This window comes from Corvus moneduloides, chromosome 23 (assembly GCF_009650955.1).
Source record: "Corvus moneduloides isolate bCorMon1 chromosome 23, bCorMon1.pri, whole genome shotgun sequence".
Taxonomy (NCBI): Eukaryota; Metazoa; Chordata; class Aves; order Passeriformes; family Corvidae; genus Corvus; species Corvus moneduloides.
This window is the reverse complement of record NC_045498.1, coordinates 901197-918101: the sequence shown is the minus strand read 5'-3', so window position 1 is coordinate 918101 and position 16905 is coordinate 901197. Positions and strand designations below refer to the sequence as shown.

The following is a 16905-nucleotide window of genomic DNA, read 5'->3' as shown; positions in this document are numbered from 1 at the left end:
TCAGGCAGATGAGTCCCTGTCCCCTCCCTGGTCAGGCAGGTGAGTCCCTGTCCCCTCCTGGTCAGACAGGTGAGTCCTGTCCCCTCCTGGTCAGACAGGTGAGTCCCTGTCCCCTCCCTGGTCAGGCAGGTGAGTCCTGTCCCCTCCTGGTCAGGCAGGTGAGTCCCTGTCCCCTCCTGGTCAGGCAGGTGAGTCCCTGTCCCCTCCTGGTCAGGCAGGTGAGTCCCTGTCCCCTCCCTGGTCAGGCAGGTGAGTCCCTGTCCCCTCCTGGTCAGACAGGTGACCTCTGGTCCCTCCTGGTCAGGCAGGTGAGTCCCTGTCCCCTCCTGGTCAGGCAGGTGACCTCTGGTCCCTCCTGGTCAGGCAGGTGAGTCCTGTCCCCTCCTGGTCAGACAGGTGAGTCCCTGTCCCCTCCTGGTCAGGCAGGTGAGTCCCTGTCCCCTCCTGGTCAGGCAGGTGAGTCCTGTCCCCTCCTGGTCAGGCAGGTGACCTCTGGTCCCTCCTGGTCAGGCAGGTGAGTCCCTGTCCCCTCCTGGTCAGGCAGGTGACCTCTGGTCCCTCCTGGTCAGGCAGGTGAGTCCTGTCCCCTCCTGGTCAGACAGGTGAGTCCCTGTCCCCTCTCTGGTCAGGCAGGTGAGTCCTGTCCCCTCCTGGTCAGGCAGGTGAGTCCCTGTCCCCTCCTGGTCAGACAGGTGAGTCCCTGTCCCCTCCTGGTCAGGCAGGTGAGTCCCTGTCCCCTCCCTGGTCAGGCAGGTGAGTCCCTGTCCCCTCCTGGTCAGGCAGGTGAGTCCCTGTCCCCTCCCTGGTCAGGCAGGTGAGTCCCTGTCCCCTCCTGGTCAGACAGGTGACCTCTGGTCCCTCCTGGTCAGGCAGGTGAGTCCCTGTCCCCTCCCTGGTCAGGCAGGTGAGTCCCTGTCCCCTCCCTGGTCAGGCAGGTGAGTCCTGTCCCCTCCTGGTCAGGCAGGTGAGTCCCTGTCCCCTCCCTGGTCAGGCAGGTGAGTCCCTGTTCCCTCCTGGTCAGACAGGTGACCTCTGGTCCCTCCTGGTCAGGCAGGTGAGTCCCTGTCCCCTCCCTGGTCAGGCAGGTGAGTCCTGTCCCCTCCTGGTCAGACAGGTGAGTCCCTGTCCCCTCCTGGTCAGACAGGTGAGTCCTGTCCCCTCCCTGGTCAGGCAGGTGAGTCCCTGTCCCCTCCTGGTCAGGCAGGTGAGTCCCTGTCCCCTCCTGGTCAGGCAGGTGAGTCCCTGTCCCCTCCTGGTCAGGCAGGTGAGTCCCTGTCCCCTCCCTGGTCAGGCAGGTGAGTCCCTGTCCCCTCCTGGTCAGGCAGGTGAGTCCCTGTCCCCTCCTGGTCAGGCAGATGAGTCCCTGTCCCCTCCTGGTCAGGCAGGTGACCTCTGGTCCCTCCAAGTGACTGCTCTGTCCCCGGTGTCCCCACCCCTCCGTGCTCCGCTGGCAATGATGACAAACTTGCCCTCACTGAGATCCATCCAGGGATTGTTGTTGAGAAACCTTCTCTGTGCTCAACTTTCCTGAGCCTCTGGAGCAGCCACGGAGAGGGGGAGGAGCAGGAACTTGAATTATTTTGTAGAGTTTCACAGCAGTTGTTTAAATTTATCTGCTGGCACTTGCTTTCCCAGCTACTTGAGCCTTCAGAATTCCCAGACGGCTCCAGGGAGAGCTGCGAGCCCCTTGCAGGGCCTGAAGGGGCTCCAGGAGAGCTGCAGAGGGACTGGGGACAAGGGATTCAGGGCCAGGACCCAGGGAATGGCTTCCCAGTGCCAGAGGGCAGGGCTGGATGGGATCTTGGGCAGGAATTGTTCCCTGGCAGGGTGGGCAGGCCCTGGCACAGGGTGCCCAGAGCAGCTGGGGCTGCCCCTGGATCCCTGGCAGTGCCCAAGGCCAGACTGGACATTGGGACTGGAGCAGCCTGGCACAGTGGGAGGTGTCCCTGGGGTGGAACTGGGTGAGTTTTGAGGTCCTTTCCACCCAAACCATTCCAGGATTTGCACTTTATGGTATCATCAGTGTGCCTTTGGCGTGAGTTGCTTTGGCGTTTATTTGGGTTCTTGGCAGTTCAAGGCTGGGGAAGGGTTTTTCAGCCAGAATCCATCGGTGTGAGCAGCCCCTGCCAGCGCTGGGCTCAGATTCTGAAATGGGCCTTTTAATTGTTTTCTCGTAGCTCTTGTTTATTTTGCTTTTTCTTTAACTTTGGAACTGGCTGAAAACCAAAAGTCCTCGGGTTTGATGTTCTTGGCACCACAGGTTCACATTTCATCTGCTGAAGGATCATTTCAATTCTTTCAAAACCTGGGTTTCTTAATTGGCCCTTGTGAGTGCGGGTCTGCAATCTGGGGTCTTTGGAGAGAGAACCAGTCCTGCTTTTGATCAGTGCAGCTCCAGCAGCACGAGAGCAGCAGTAACAGCTGGCCATGGCTGGAGTCTGGGGGCGGTGGGCACGGCTGGGGCAGCTCAGAACAAACAGAGCTTTATGCAGAGTTTGCTGCAAAAGGGAGATTTTCATCCTGAAAGAAAAACCTGTAGCAATTCAAAGCAACCTGCTAACTTTTAACTTCCAGAAGTGTGACAAAAATGGATTTCCTCCGTGATTTTCAGTGCTTTTTCCAACGTTTCCCCAATTTTCGTGTCCCGCAGCGGTGGCGGCGGCCGCGGCGTCGGCCAACGGAGCGGCAGGAGGGCTGGCAGGGACCACCAACGGCCCCTTCCGACCCCTGGGCACGCAGCAGCCGCAGCCCCAGCCCCAGCAGCAGCCCACCAGCAACCTGGCCTCCAGCTCCTTCTACGGCAACAACTCCCTGAGCAGCAACTCGCAGAGCAGCTCGCTGTTCTCGCAGGGCTCGGCCCAGCCCGCCAACACCTCGCTGGGCTTCGGCAGCAGCAGCTCCCTGGGAGCCACGCTGGGCTCGGCGCTGGGCGGCTTCGGCACAGCGGGTGAGGACTGCGGCTCTTCCCGGGAAAAGGAGGGCGAGGAGAGGCCCAGGGTTAAGGATCTGCTGGGGTTTGTGCTCGGAGCAGATGGGCGATGATGTTAAAGATCTTTTTCCACCTGAAGGGTTCCGTGATCCTACACAAATCCTGCCTCAGCATTGGGAATGAGGGTGGGAAAAGATCTTTGGTATCATCTTGCCCCTTGCTGTAGGCAGCCTGTCGTTGAAAGGGCAGGATTGGTGTGAGGAAAAGGGTACAGGCATGTGGGAAAGGAAGGATTTTTGGAGCCAAGTGGCTGTGCAGTCGATGAGCAGTGAGCTGGACTGACTGGCAGGGGGACAGCAGCAGGTCCTCAGGGTGTCCCCACGTGCTCAGGATGTCCCCAAAGAGCCCAGGGTGTCCCCAGAGTGTTCAGGGTGTCCCCAAAGAGCCCAGGGTGTCCCCAGAGTGTTCAGGGTGTCCCCAAAGAGCCCAGGGTGTCCCCAGAGTGTTCAGGGTGTCCCCAGAGTGTTCAGGGTGTCCCCAAAGAGCCCAGGGTGTCCCCAGAGTGTTCAGGGTGTCCCCAGAGTGTTCAGGGTGTCCCCACGTGCTCAGGGTGTCCCCAAAGAGCCCAGGGTGTCCCCAAAGAGCCCAGGGTGTCCCCAGAGTGTTCAGGGTGTCCCCAAAGAGCCCAGGGTGTCCCCAAAGAGCCCAGGATGTCCCCAGAGTGTTCAGGGTGTCCCCAGAGTGTTCAGGGTGTCCCCAAAGAGCCCAGGGTGTCCCCAGTTGATGAGCAGTGAGCTGGACTGACTGGCAGGGGGACAGCAGCAGGGCTGGCTGTCCCCTCCTCATCCATCCCAGCCTCACTGGAAATTCTCCTTTAGGGACTGCTTCAGGCTTTTAAAATCTGCAGCAGTTCTTGGCAAAAATGCTTTTAGGAGGTGATAATTAGCAGTCCCAGAGTAATGAACTTGGTTTGTTACACACGCCGTCAGTCAGCCCTTGGTGAGGATTTTTCCCCTGCATGTGGAATACTGGGCTGCCAGGAGTTGGCTCCAAGTGTGTCCACCCCTCTCACCTCGGAGTAAAGCCTGAGGAGCTCTTCATGACTTTGGAAAGGCTGATCTGAGGTGGTTTCCCTGCTTTATTCTGGGAGTTGTTCCCATCACACACCAAAAGAATCGCTGTGCTTGTGAGGCACCTCCCTCCCAGGGTGGTTTGATGTTGCTGGGCAGCTGGAGACCAAGGTTCTTTCACAATCAAACCCACCCAGAGATGTCTGTGGTTTTTTAGGTTTTTTTTTCTCCTTAGGTTTGTGGTTCTTCAAAGTGAAACAATTGTTTTAATTACTGCGCAGTCTCAGGGCAGTAATTAATTCCTGAACTTTGCTGCTTTCATCAGCGTGAGAGGCAGGTTCCAGCCTGGCTCCATCAGAATGGGCTCAGGGAGGTGCTGTCACCTCACAGAATAACAGTTTGGAATAAAAAGTTATTCTAAATATTTCTCTTCAGCCCAGCTGGAGGATTTGAACCCTCTTGGTTGCAGGTAAACCCAGCATTTGCTTCTCTGGCCTCAGTTTCTTTAACTAATTGAATTCCATGAGTGCTGTGCTCAGTGCCAAGATGCACAGAGTTGCGCTCCCTCAGTCAGCGAACAGAGCTCGGATCCTGCTGTTCCTGCAGCCCGTGTGCACTCATGGGAAATGATTCCTTCAGTGCAGTTCACAATTCCACTGTTTATTAAACAAGAGTTTAATGCAAGATTGATTTCTTCTCCCTCAAGTTGACCGTGCATTTAAAGAGTTTGTATTTGCCCATCGAGACAGCTCATAAAAACCATGGGGGCTGTGAGTGAAATTGAATTCTGATTTCCAGCCCCATAAAGCTGGAGGCAAACAGGAGCTGTTTTCTCATCTGAGGAAAGGTGAGCACAAGGATTTCGGGTGAATGTGCACCAGGCTGAACACACTGCTGAGCAAACACAGAGAAAATCTCCTGCTGCTTTGCTTTGGCTCCGATGCCGGCAACGAACAGGAGCAGGAGTTAAAGTCTGCGGTTCTCCCCAGGAGCCTGGGGGAGAGGAGCTCTGGGGAGCTCGAACCTTCTCCTGAAGGGCCAGAGCAAAGTGCTCAGGGTGTCCCCAAAGTGCTCAGGGTGTCCCCAAAGTGCTCAGGGGGTCCCTCAGGTGCTCAGGGTGTCCCCAAAGTGCTCAGGGTGTCCCCAGAGTGCTCAGGGTGTCCCCAAAGTGCTCAGGGTGTCCCCAGAGTGCTCAGGGTGTCCCCAAAGGGCTCAGGGTGTCCCCAGAGTGTTCAGGGTGTCCCCAAAGTGTTCAGGGTGTCCCCCAGAGTGCTCAGGGTGTCCCCAAAGTGCTCAGGGTGTCCCCAAAGTGCTCAGGGGGTCCCTCAGGTGCTCAGGGTGTCCCCAAAGGGCTCAGGGTGTCCCCAGAGTGCTCAGGGTGTCCCTCAGAGTGCTCAGGGTGTCCCCAAAGTGCTCAGGGTGTCCCCAGGTGCTCAGGGTGTCCCCAAAGGGCTCAGGGTGTCCCCAAAGTGCTCAGGGGGTCCCTCAGGTGCTCAGGGTGTCCCCAGAGTGCTCAGGGTGTCCCCAAAGTGCTCAGGGTGTCCCCAGAGTGCTCAGGGTGTCCCCAAAGTGCTCAGGGTGTCCCTCAGGTGCTCAGGGTGTCCCCCAGGTGCTCAGGGTGTCCCCCAGAGTGCTCAGGGTGTCCCTCAGGTGCTCAGGGTGTCCCCAAAGTGCTCAGGGTGTCCCCCAGAGTGCTCAGGGTGTCCCTCAGAGTGCTCAGGGTGTCCCTCAGGTGCTCAGGGTGTCCCCCAGAGTGCTCAGGGTGTCCCTCAGGTGCTCAGGGGGTCCCCAGAGTGCTCAGGGGGTCCCCAAAGTGCTCAGGGTGTCCCCAAAGTGCTCAGGGTGTCCCCAGGTGCTCAGGGTGTCCCCAAAGTGCTCAGGGGGTCCCTCAGAGTGCTCAGGGTGTCCCTCAGGTGCTCAGGGTGTCCCCAAAGTGCTCAGGGTGTCCCTCAGGTGCTCAGGGTGTCCCCAAAGTGCTCAGGGGGTCCCCCAGAGTGCTCAGGGTGTCCCCAGGTGCTCAGGGTGTCCCCAGAGTGCTCAGGGTGTCCCCAAAGTGCTCAGGGTGTCCCTCAGGTGCTCAGGGTGTCCCCCAGGTGCTCAGGGTGTCCCCCAGAGTGCTCAGGGGGTCCCTCAGGTGCTCAGGGTGTCCCCAAAGTGCTCAGGGTGTCCCCCAGAGTGCTCAGGGTGTCCCTCAGGTGCTCAGGGTGTCCCCAAAGTGTTCAGGGGGTCCCCAAAGTGCTCAGGGTGTCCCCAGAGTGCTCAGGGGGTCCCCAAAGTGCTCAGGGTGTCCCCAGGTGCTCAGGGTGTCCCCAAAGTGCTCAGGGTGTCCCCCAGGTGCTCAGGGTGTCCCCAGGTGCTCAGGGTGTCCCCAAAGTGCTCAGGGTGTCCCTCAGGTGCTCAGGGTGTCCCCAAAGTGCTCAGGGTGTCCCCCAGAGTGCTCAGGGTGTCCCCCAGAGTGCTCAGGGGGTCCCTCAGGTGCTCAGGGTGTCCCCCAGAGTGCTCAGGGTGTCCCCAAAGTGCTCAGGGTGTCCCCAGAGTGCTCAGGGTGTCCCCCAGGTGCTCAGGGTGTCCCCAAAGTGCTCAGGGGGTCCCCAAAGTGCTCAGGGGGTCCCTCAGAGTGCTCAGGGTGTCCCCCAGGTGCTCAGGGTGTCCCCAAAGTGCTCAGGGTGTCCCCCAGAGTGCTCAGGGTGTCCCCAAAGTGCTCAGGGTGTCCCCAGAGTGTTCAGGGTGTCCCCAGAGTGCTCAGGGTGTCCCTCAGGTGCTCAGGGTGTCCCCAGGTGCTCAGGGTGTCCCCAGAGTGTTCAGGGTGTCCCCAGAGTGCTCAGGGTGTCCCTCAGGTGCTCAGGGTGTCCCCAGAGTGCTCAGGGTGTCCCCAGAGTGCTCAGGGTGTCCCCAAAGTGCTCAGGGTGTCCCCCAGGTGCTCAGGGTGTCCCCAGGTGCTCAGGGTGTCCCCAGAGTGCTCAGGGTGTCCCCAGGTGCTCAGGGTGTCCCCAAAGTGCTCAGGGTGTCCCCAGGTGCTCAGGGTGTCCCCAAAGTGCTCAGGGTGTCCCCAGGTGCTCAGGGTGTCCCCCAGAGTGCTCAGGGTGTCCCCAAAGTGCTCAGGGTGTCCCCAGGTGCTCAGGGTGTCCCCCAGAGTGCTCAGGGTGTCCCTCAGGTGCTCAGGGTGTCCCCAGAGTGCTCAGGGTGTCCCCAAAGTGCTCAGGGTGTCCCCAGAGTGCTCAGGGTGTCCCCAAAGTGCTCAGGGTGTCCCCAGAGTGCTCAGGGTGTCCCCAAAGTGCTCAGGGTGTCCCCCAGAGTGCTCAGGGTGTCCCCAGGTGCTCAGGGTGTCCCCAGGTGCTCAGGGTGTCCCCAAAGTGCTCAGGGTGTCCCCAGAGTGCTCAGGGTGTCCCCAGGTGCTCAGGGTGTCCCCAAAGTGCTCAGGGTGTCCCCCAGAGTGCTCAGGGTGTCCCCCAGTGTGCTCAGGGTGTCCCCAAAGTGCTCAGGGTGTCCCCCAGAGTGCTCAGGGTGTCCCCAGAGTGCTCAGGGTGTCCCCAAAGTGCTCAGGGTGTCCCTCAGGTGCTCAGGGTGTCCCCCAGAGTGCTCAGGGTGTCCCCAAAGTGCTCAGGGTGTCCCCAAAGTGCTCAGGGTGTCCCCCAGAGTGCTCAGGGTGTCCCCAGAGTGCTCAGGGTGTCCCTCAGGTGCTCAGGGTGTCCCCAGGTGCTCAGGGTGTCCCCAGAGTGCTCAGGGGGTCCCCCAGGTGCTCAGGGTGTCCCCAGGTGCTCAGGGTGTCCCCAAAGGGCTCAGGGTGTCCCCAGAGTGCTCAGGGTGTCCCCAAAGTGCTCAGGGTGTCCCCCAGAGTGCTCAGGGTGTCCCCAGGTGCTCAGGGTGTCCCCAAAGTGCTCAGGGTGTCCCCAGGTGCTCAGGGTGTCCCCAGAGTGCTCAGGGGGTCCCCCAGGTGCTCAGGGTGTCCCCAGAGTGCTCAGGGTGTCCCCAAAGTGCTCAGGGTGTCCCTCAGGTGCTCAGGGTGTCCCCAAAGTGCTCAGGGTGTCCCCAGGTGCTCAGGGTGTCCCCAGAGTGCTCAGGGGGTCCCCCAGGTGCTCAGGGTGTCCCCAGAGTGCTCAGGGTGTCCCCAGAGTGCTCAGGGTGTCCCTCAGGTGCTCAGGGGGTCCCCCAGGTGCTCAGGGTGTCCCCAGAGTGCTCAGGGGGTCCCCCAAAGTGCTCAGGGTGTCCCCAGAGTGCTCTGGGTGTCCCGAACCAACGTGGTCCCTTCCTTTAGGGCAATTTTTATCCTTTGACCTTCCTACCTGTGGGTTTTAGGAGCTCTTTCTCCATGTGCTCTGTCACAATAAAACCTCCAACGCTCTGAAGTCGAAGCCAAGATCCCAGATAATTTTTTAAGCTGATTGATCATTCCCAAGGTGGCTTTAATGCCTGATTCCATCACTTCATCCCACACCGGCCTGCTGCACTGCAGCTGTGGCTCTCCAGTGCTCTGGGCTGGTTGGCATCTCCCAGTTTTCCTGTTTTTCCAGTGGCAAACTCCACCACGGGCAGCGGCTCGCGCCGGGACTCGCTGACGGGCAGCAGCGACCTGTACAAGAGGACCTCGAGCAGCCTGACCCCCATCGGGCACAGCTTCTACAACGGCCTCGGCTTCTCCTCGTCCCCCGGGCCCGTGGGGATGCCCCTGCCCAGCCAGGGGCCCGGCCACTCGCAGACTCCTCCTCCTTCCTTGTCCTCGCACGGATCCTCCTCCAGCCTGAACCTGGGTAAGGGCCCTGCTCTGCTCTCGCTGCTCCTGCAGCACAGAGCTGTGTGGGATCACACTGAGGTGGATGTGCCAGCACACAGGGAATGGCTTCCCAGTGCCAGAGGGCAGGGCTGGATGGGATCTTGGGCAGGAATTGTTCCCTGGCAGGGTGGGCAGGGGCTGGCATGGAATTGCCAGAGCAGCTGGGGCTGCCCCTGGATCCCTGGCAGTGCCCAAGGCCAGGCTGGACATTGGGGCTGGAGCAGCCTGGCACAGTGGGAGGTGTCCCTGGATGAGCTTTGAGGTCTTTTCCATCCCAAACCATTCCCTGATTTCCCTGCAGTCCCCCTGCAGCGCTGAGGCAGGAGTTGTGTGGGATCACAGAATCATTTAGGTGGAGAGAAATCTCCAATATCACCAACATCAGCCCTCACGGTGTGTGTTGGGAACGGGAGGTTTCTGTCTTTCCTCCCAGTTCCTCAGCTCAGAGTTAGGGATAATATTCCCAAGTGTTTAAAACCCAGGGTTTTCTTGTACAGATCTTGGTAACAGCAGCAATGGTTTGTGGAATAAAACAGATAAGGAGGGCAGATCTTCAATTTAACTGGTTTTAAAGGGGATGTTTTAAAATACCCGTTAAATTAAGAATAATGAGCTTGGAATACAATTCCTCCTTTTGACCAATATTCTCTGGAGCAGTGCTCAGCTTTGAGCTGGGGATTTGGTGAGTTTGCCCTGGAAAATTTCCCATCACTGTGGCCTTATCAAAAGCACAGGAGAAATAATTTTGGGAAGATCCATGACTTTGTGCAGCTGAATCTTCTCAAAGAGCTTCTGCCTGGCCCACAATCAAGTAAATCTTGAAAATAAATAAAGCAAATATTAAATAATAAAGCAGTGCTCACCTGAGCCTCCTGAAATGTTCATTCCCTCATAAACAAAGCAAAGAGATTATTTGTTGCACCTGCAGCAGGTAATTTAATATTTCCTCCCCAAAATTCACTTGGTTTGGGTCGTGTCATGAATCTGCTGGGTTTAACAAAACTTCTGCTCCTCAGAGCAGTTCTCCCCCCTCAGCAGACACGGTATTTATCACGTTTATTCCGTGCATGTGGGATAAATTCCCTGCTGGCTCTAGGTTAGCTGGAATAGCCATCAATCTGAGCTCAGGAGGTCGGCTTTGGATTTAGTGTCGCGCCTTGCTCAGAGCTTTCATAGAACGGGAAGGATTTGAGCTTGCTCTATGCAGCTGTGCAGTCCTTGGCTGGCAGGTAAATGGCCACAGTGAATTCGTGCTGGGGAGGAGGCAGAGCCCAAAGCTGGCAGCAGGAAAAACTTGGTTGCCCCTGCAGCAAAGAGAAGAATCTTAAAAATTCTTTGGAATCAAAGACTCTTAAGAGTTCCTGTGGCCCCGAGGAAGGAGGATCTGTTTGGGAACGAGCTCTGGAAAGAAGTTGGAGTCAGCAGCCCCAGAAATGGGTTGTGCTCCAGAGGATCAGTGTGGGGCTTCCCAACTTCCCAGAATATTCCTGTCCTTGTAGCCAGGTCCCCTCCATGGCTGGCCCATGCTGGGTGATGCTGTAGGTCAGATCTCACCTGGGACAGCTCTGATTTGTGTGGCTTTGACCTTGAAATCCATGAAAGGTCATTTTATTTTTGTTAAGTTTCTCTCACCGGTAGTGGAGGGCAGTGGGAGGGGGAGCTCTGGTTTCCTTTGGTTATGAGATAAATTTTAATGGCTCTGAAGGCTCCAGGGAGATCCTAGGGCACCTTCCAGGGCCTAAGGGGGCTCCAGGAGAGCTGCAGAGGGACAAGGGGTGGAGGGACAGGACAAGAGAGGATGGGTTTAAGCTGAAGGAGAGTAGATTTTTATGAGGTGCTGGGAAGGAATTGTTCCCTGGCAGGGTGGGCAGGGGCTGGCATGGAATTGCCAGAGCAGCTGGGGCTGCCCCTGGATCCCTGGCAGTGCCCAAGGCCAGGCTGGACATTGGGGCTGGAGCAGCCTGGCACAGTGGGAGGTGTTCCTGCCGTGGGATGGGATGGGATGAGCTTTGAGGTCGCTTCCCACCCAAACCATTCCATGGCAGACAGCACAGACATTTCTCCTTGTAAGAAGCTCAAGACTGACTCCTTTTCCCTCAGGAGTGATCCCAGGAGCAGTTTGTGATACTGAGGCCCAGAGCTGTTCCTGAATATCTGAAAATGAAGGGATAGATGGGAACACGAACGGAAATTCCTGGGGTTTGGAACGTCCGCCCTGGGCTCCTCCTGAGGGGGCACAGCCTGAGAGAGTCACTGCCAGCAGCTCTGCTTCCAGGGCTCCCCAGTGACCAAAGCTGGCTTTAAACCCGAGCTGCCATCAGCAAAGCCATGCCTAAAGCAGGCTGAGGTGTGGGTTTGCCTTTGCCACGTCCCTGGGGCGGGAGGCAATCCCTGCTTGGCTCGCTGGGCTCTGCAGAGATCCGGCTCTGGCTCCCTGGGAGCTCCGAGCGCTGAAAAATGAGGGGGATTTATCAAGCTGGGATTTTGCTGGTGCTGTAAAGTGACCTTGTGAAGTGTCTGGGCAGTGCTGAGTGCCTGAAACAACCACACCCAGCCCCTGTGGAAAGAGCCCCTGGAGGACCAAGGCTGAGCTAAAACCGAGCCTGATACTCCAAGGTGTAAGGAATGAGCAGCTGTGAGTCAATCCACACCTCTGGGTGCTGGCGGGGGCTCTCTGCGCCCGGGGTTGGTCAGAATTAGAGATGTGTAAATTACTGAGGGAAGTCAGGGGTCTGAGCAGTGCATATTGCCAACCACAGCGTGGCACAGAGGAGCTGCAGGCACCCCAGGGCCACAGGTCAGGGTCAGAACTGGGATTTAGGAAGTTTGTCCCCCATAGGATCTCTGTGTTCCCAGGATGATGTTGAGCATCGTGGGGAGACGTGCAGGCAGCATTTCCATGAGGAGAGAGAGAGGTGGGGGAAGAGTGGAGTCATTGCTGGTTTATTTTGGATCTCCAAGTGGTGGGGGTTTTCTCAGCAAAGCTCTGACAGATTTTCTGTGCTGATGGTGCTCTGAGCTAAGAGAGAACAGCCAGACCCTCCCCTTTCCCACCAGGAGCTGTTTTCCACTTCAGTCCCAACTCTTTACTTTGCTCCAGGCATTGAAACAAAACGTTGGGATTCTGAGAGTTTCGGATGTGTGGGAAGCATCAGCTTGTCCCTTCCTTCACCTGCAAGGTGCTTTACTGTGCTGTGGCAATCGCGGTGCTCCCAGGAGACAGGAATAGCAGGAATATCCAGCAATAGATGGGGGCTTTTGGGAGTTGTTGCTCAGTCTGGAGTCAGGAGGGTGCAGGAGGTGATGGATCTCATTGTGAGGCAGCACAAGGAGTTCTCAGCTCTCCTTTCCCTTGGGAAAAAAGGGAGAAAAGGATTCCTCCTGTTTCTTGGGAAGGGGGAGTTTTGGCACCAGCTCCAGAGAAATTTGCCCAGCTCAGAGGTGTAGAATCACAGAATATCCTGGGCTGGGAGTGAGCCACAGAGGTCATAATGAATAATTAATTAGGCTGTTACCAGATACAGAATTCTCCAGCAGCGTTTCCTGCCCGGGAGCTCCCTCCAGGTGTCGATGGCTCTGTTTTCATGGAATATTTTCATTCCAGCCCAGCTGCCAGGAGCTGGTTCTCTGCAGCCAGCCCTGCCAAGGTTTCCTTGGAGCTCTCCTCTCCGTAGCACAGATTCCTGCAGCTTCATTTCCCTGTGATTCCCCCCTGCCTCACCTTGGCCTCTGTAGCTGAGGCCTTTGTTCCAGCCGGGAGAATCCGTGCGGGCTCTTCCTGCGCTCTGTGACCAGCAGAGGGATCCCGAGCCCTGCAGCAAAGGCAGGAACCAAATCCTCTGCCACAGAGCTGAGCCAAATCCTGGAGAAGGGCAGGCAGGGAAGCAGCATTGGAAGGTTTAGGTTTGTTCCTGTGAAGTCTTCCCTCTGCTCCCTGTGTGGTGAACCATCACCTGTCTCCGTATTCCTGGTTTTGGGAATATTTTTGGGGAGTGTTTTGGGAAACAGCATCTTTTTAATGTGGGTGCAGATGTTTCAGCCATTTGTGAAAGCACAGGGTTTTAAAAACTTTGTTGGTTTTAATTCATTGGTATTCACCCGAATTTAGCAGTGATTTCAGGTTTTATCTGTCCCCCACCCCCAGAAGGCTTCTTTCAGCTCAGTGCTTGCCAGGGCAGCAGGAGAGGTGGGAAAGATGGAGGCAAAGGCAGTGGAAACAGCAAAAAAGCTCAAATTTGGGAGGGTTGGGATTGCCACTGGTCTGGTTCGGGACGCAGAGGGAGGAGCAGAAGTTGTTGTGTGTGTCAGAGAATCGCAGCCACAGATCTGACATCACTGAGAGAGTCAGAATCACGGAATGTCCTGACGCAGGAGGGGTCCCCAGAGCCCTCTGCTGGAGTTCAGCCGTTCCCACCCTGCTCCAGCAGCGCCGCGGCTGCTTGGACACGTCCCCATCCAAATTCCTTGGAGGGCAGCTCGCTCAGCTTAGTCAGGAGTGACGGGATGGGATCCCTGAGGCTGGAAAAGCCCTTCAGGGTCAGCGAGGCCAAGCGGTGCCTGATCAGCCAGCCCGGAGTGCCACATCCAGGGATTCCTGGCACACCTCCAGGGATGGGCACTCCTGACCTCCCTGGGCACTCCCAATGCCTGAGCACCCTTTCAGTGGGGAAATCCCACCTAGAAATTCTTCCTAGAAATCCCACCTAGGAATCCTGCCCAGCTGAATGCCAGACCCCCCTGTTGTGGAGCACAGCTCGGGGATCCAGAGTCCCATCCCTGTGTCCCATCAATCCCATCCCTGCCTGTTCCCATATCCCATCAATCCCATCCCTGCCTGTTCCCGTGTCCCATCAATCCCATCCCTGCCTGTTCCCATCTCCCATCAATCCCATCCCTGCCTGTTCCCATCTCCCATCAATCCCATCCCTGCCTGTTCCCATATCCCATCAATCCCATCCCTGCCTGTTCCCATATCCCATCAATCCCATCCCTGTTCCTGTTCCCATCTCCCATCAATCCCATCCCTGTTCCTGTTCCCATCTCCCATCAATCCCATCCCTGCCTGTTCCCATCTCCCATCAATCCCATCCCTGTTCCTGTTCCCATCTCCCATCAATCCCATCCCTGCCTGTTCCTGTGTCCCATCAATCCCATCCCTGTTCCTGTTCCCATATCCCATCAATCCCATCCCTGCCTGTTCCCATCTCCCATCAATCCCATCCCTGTTCCTGTTCCCATCTCCCATCAATCCCATCCCTGTTCCTGTTCCCATCTCCCATCAATCCCATCCCTGTTCCTGTTCCCATATCCCATCAATCCCATCCCTGCCTGTTCCTGTGTCCCATCAATCCCATCCCTGTTCCTGTTCCCATCTCCCATCAATCCCATCCCTGCCTGTTCCCGTGTCCCATCAATCCCATCCCTGTTCCTGTTCCCATCTCCCATCAATTCCATCCCTGCCTGTTCCCATCTCCCATCAATCCCATCCCTGCCTGTTCCTGTGTCCCATCAATCCCATCCCTGCCTGTTCCCATATCCCATCAATCCCATCCCTGTTCCTGTTCCCATCTCCCATCAATCCCATCCCTGCCTGTTCCCATATCCCATCAATCCCATCCCTGCCTGTTCCCATCTCCCATCAATCCCATCCCTGCCTGTTCCTGTGTCCCATCAATCCCATCCCTGTTCCTGTTCCCATCTCCCATCAATCCCATCCCTGTTCCTGTTCCCATCTCCCATCAATCCCATCCCTGCCTGTTCCTGTGTCCCATCAATCCCATCCCTGTTCCTGTTCCCATCTCCCATCAATCCCATCCCTGTTCCTGTTCCCATATCCCATCAATCCCATCCCTGTTCCTGTTCCCATCTCCCATCAATCCCATCCCTGTTCCTGTTCCCATCTCCCATCAATCCCATCCCTGCCTGTTCCCATCTCCCATCAATCCCATCCCTGCCTGTTCCCATCTCCCATCAATCCCATCCCTGCCTGTTCCTGTGTCCCATCAATCCCATCCCTGTTCCTGTTCCCATCTCCCATCAATCCCATCCCTGTTCCTGTTCCCATCTCCCATCAATCCCATCCCTGCCTGTTCCTGTGTCCCATCAATCCCATCCCTGTTCCTGTTCCCATCTCCCATCAATCCCATCCCCGTTCCTGTTCCCATCTCCCATCAATCCCATCCCCGTTCCTGTTCCCATCTCCCATCAATCCCATCCCTGTTCCTGTTCCCATATCCCATCAATCCCATCCCTGTTCCTGTTCCCATCTCCCATCAATCCCATCCCTGTTCCTGTTCCCATATCCCATCAATCCCACCCCTGCCTGTTCCCATCTCCCATCAATCCCGTCCCTGTTCCTGTTCCCATCTCCCATCAATCCCATCCCCGTTACTGTTCCCATCTCCCATCAATCCCATCCCGTTCCTGTTCCCATCTCCCATCAATCCCATCCCTGCCTGTTCCCATCTCCCATCGATCCCATCCCGTTCCTGTTCCCATCTCCCATCGATCCCATCCCGTTCCTGTTCCCTCCAGGGGGGCTGACGAACGGCAGCGGCCGCTACATCTCGGCGGCGCCGGGGGCCGAGGCCAAGTACCGCAGCGCGAGCAGCGCCTCGAGCCTGTTCAGCCCCAGCAGCACGCTGTTCCCCTCGTCCCGGCTCCGCTACGGCATGTCCGACGTGATGCCCTCGGGCCGCAGCCGCCTGCTCGAGGACTTCCGCAACAACCGCTACCCCAACCTGCAGCTGCGCGAGATCGCCGGCCACATCATGGAGTTCTCGCAGGACCAGCACGGATCCAGGTGGGCGCGGGGCCGGCCCCGGCCGCTCCTCCAGGGAGCGGCCCTTGTGTTTCGCCGTCGGGCTGAGCTTCGGGGTTGGTTTCCGCAGTTGTTCAGTGTTGTCTTCATCCTGCCCGCCACCCCCAGAAGGCTTCTGTGAACTCAGTCCTTGCCAGGGCAGCAGGAGAGGTGGGAGGAAGCTGAGGATGGAGGCAAAGGCAGTGGAAACAGTAAAAAAGCTCAAATTTGTCGCCTCCCAAAGCCGAGGCAGAGCAAAGAATAAGTGGGGAAAGCCAAGCACACAGGTCACACTCCTGCCCTTCCTAGGCTGGGGACAAGTGCTGGTAGCAGGAACTCTTCCTCTAAAAGGAGCTTCCCTGCTCTGTGGTTTGCTCACTCATCCCACTGGCACAGCTTGATTCATTTTAAAAGCCAGCTGGACACGAGATTTGCTGCATTATTCCATTGAGATGTGCTTTGCTTGGAATGAGGATTCCAACATGTGGCCGTGGACCTCATGGCTGTGCCCACCCCGAGCTTTCAGATGACTGGATAAACTGTTTGCAAGAGCTTTGCAGGTTGTGGGTCACTAAGAGGTCTTTAATTTGGGTATTTGGCTTGTAATAGGACGCTCAGGTTAATGGAAGTGCTTCATGCCTAATGGGATCTTTCACGGTGGTTTCTGGAACACGCGGGTGGGGCTTTGGAGAGGGTTTGAATGAGCAGATGTGCCCGTGGCATCACACCAGGCCTTGTTCTCCAGGTTTATTCAGCTGAAGCTGGAGCGTGCCACCCCGGCAGAGCGGCAGCTGGTGTTCAACGAGATCCTGCAGGCGGCCTATCAGCTCATGGTGGATGTGTTCGGGAATTACGTCATCCAGAAGTTCTTTGAGGTAAGGCTGCCTTCCCCCGCAGCTCTTCTGGGGTTCCTGCTGTCCCGAGGTGCTGGATGGGCCTGGAAAACCCTGCCTTGAGGCTAAAACCACGGAGAGCTGTCAGCACTGGCACCAGCTCCTCCCCACAGGCTGTGGGATCTTTCCTGCTGGGGTGACTGAGGGTGGGACTCAGATTCATCTGGAAAGTAACACCTTGAGATGCAAAAGTGTGGGGATAAACAGCAACGTATCCAGGAGATGTCAATGTCCAGTGGAAAGGGGAGAGGGCTTGGAATGAGCTGAGCCTTAAGGTCCCTTCCAGCCCAGCCCACTCTGGGACTCTCTGAGGTGCAGATCCAGCAGAACTTGCCCAGGGTGAGCTGTTGGTGCTCCTGGATTGAGGAACATGGGAGAAGCTTCTGCAGTAGCAGCAGCTGCTGGCTCAGTGGTGTGTCCCACCCCCGTCCCTCCCTCTCGAC

The 16905-nt window shown here is 57.2% G+C and overlaps 1 protein-coding gene across 7 annotated transcripts in view; it reads left to right on the top strand.

Annotated features, from left to right (window-relative positions):
• The window catches only part of PUM1 (pumilio RNA binding family member 1), a 92184-nt gene that overhangs the window by 54208 nt on the left and 21071 nt on the right, over positions 1-16905 (top strand). For all 7 annotated transcript variants that reach the window (XM_032132130.1, XM_032132128.1, XM_032132134.1 and 4 more), the window contains exons 13-16: positions 2651-2947; positions 8511-8747; positions 15305-15572; positions 16315-16444. In XM_032132130.1, coding sequence (XP_031988021.1) covers positions 2651-2947; positions 8511-8747; positions 15305-15572; positions 16315-16444 — 932 coding nt within the window. The remainder of the gene's footprint in view (positions 1-2650; positions 2948-8510; positions 8748-15304; positions 15573-16314; positions 16445-16905) is intronic.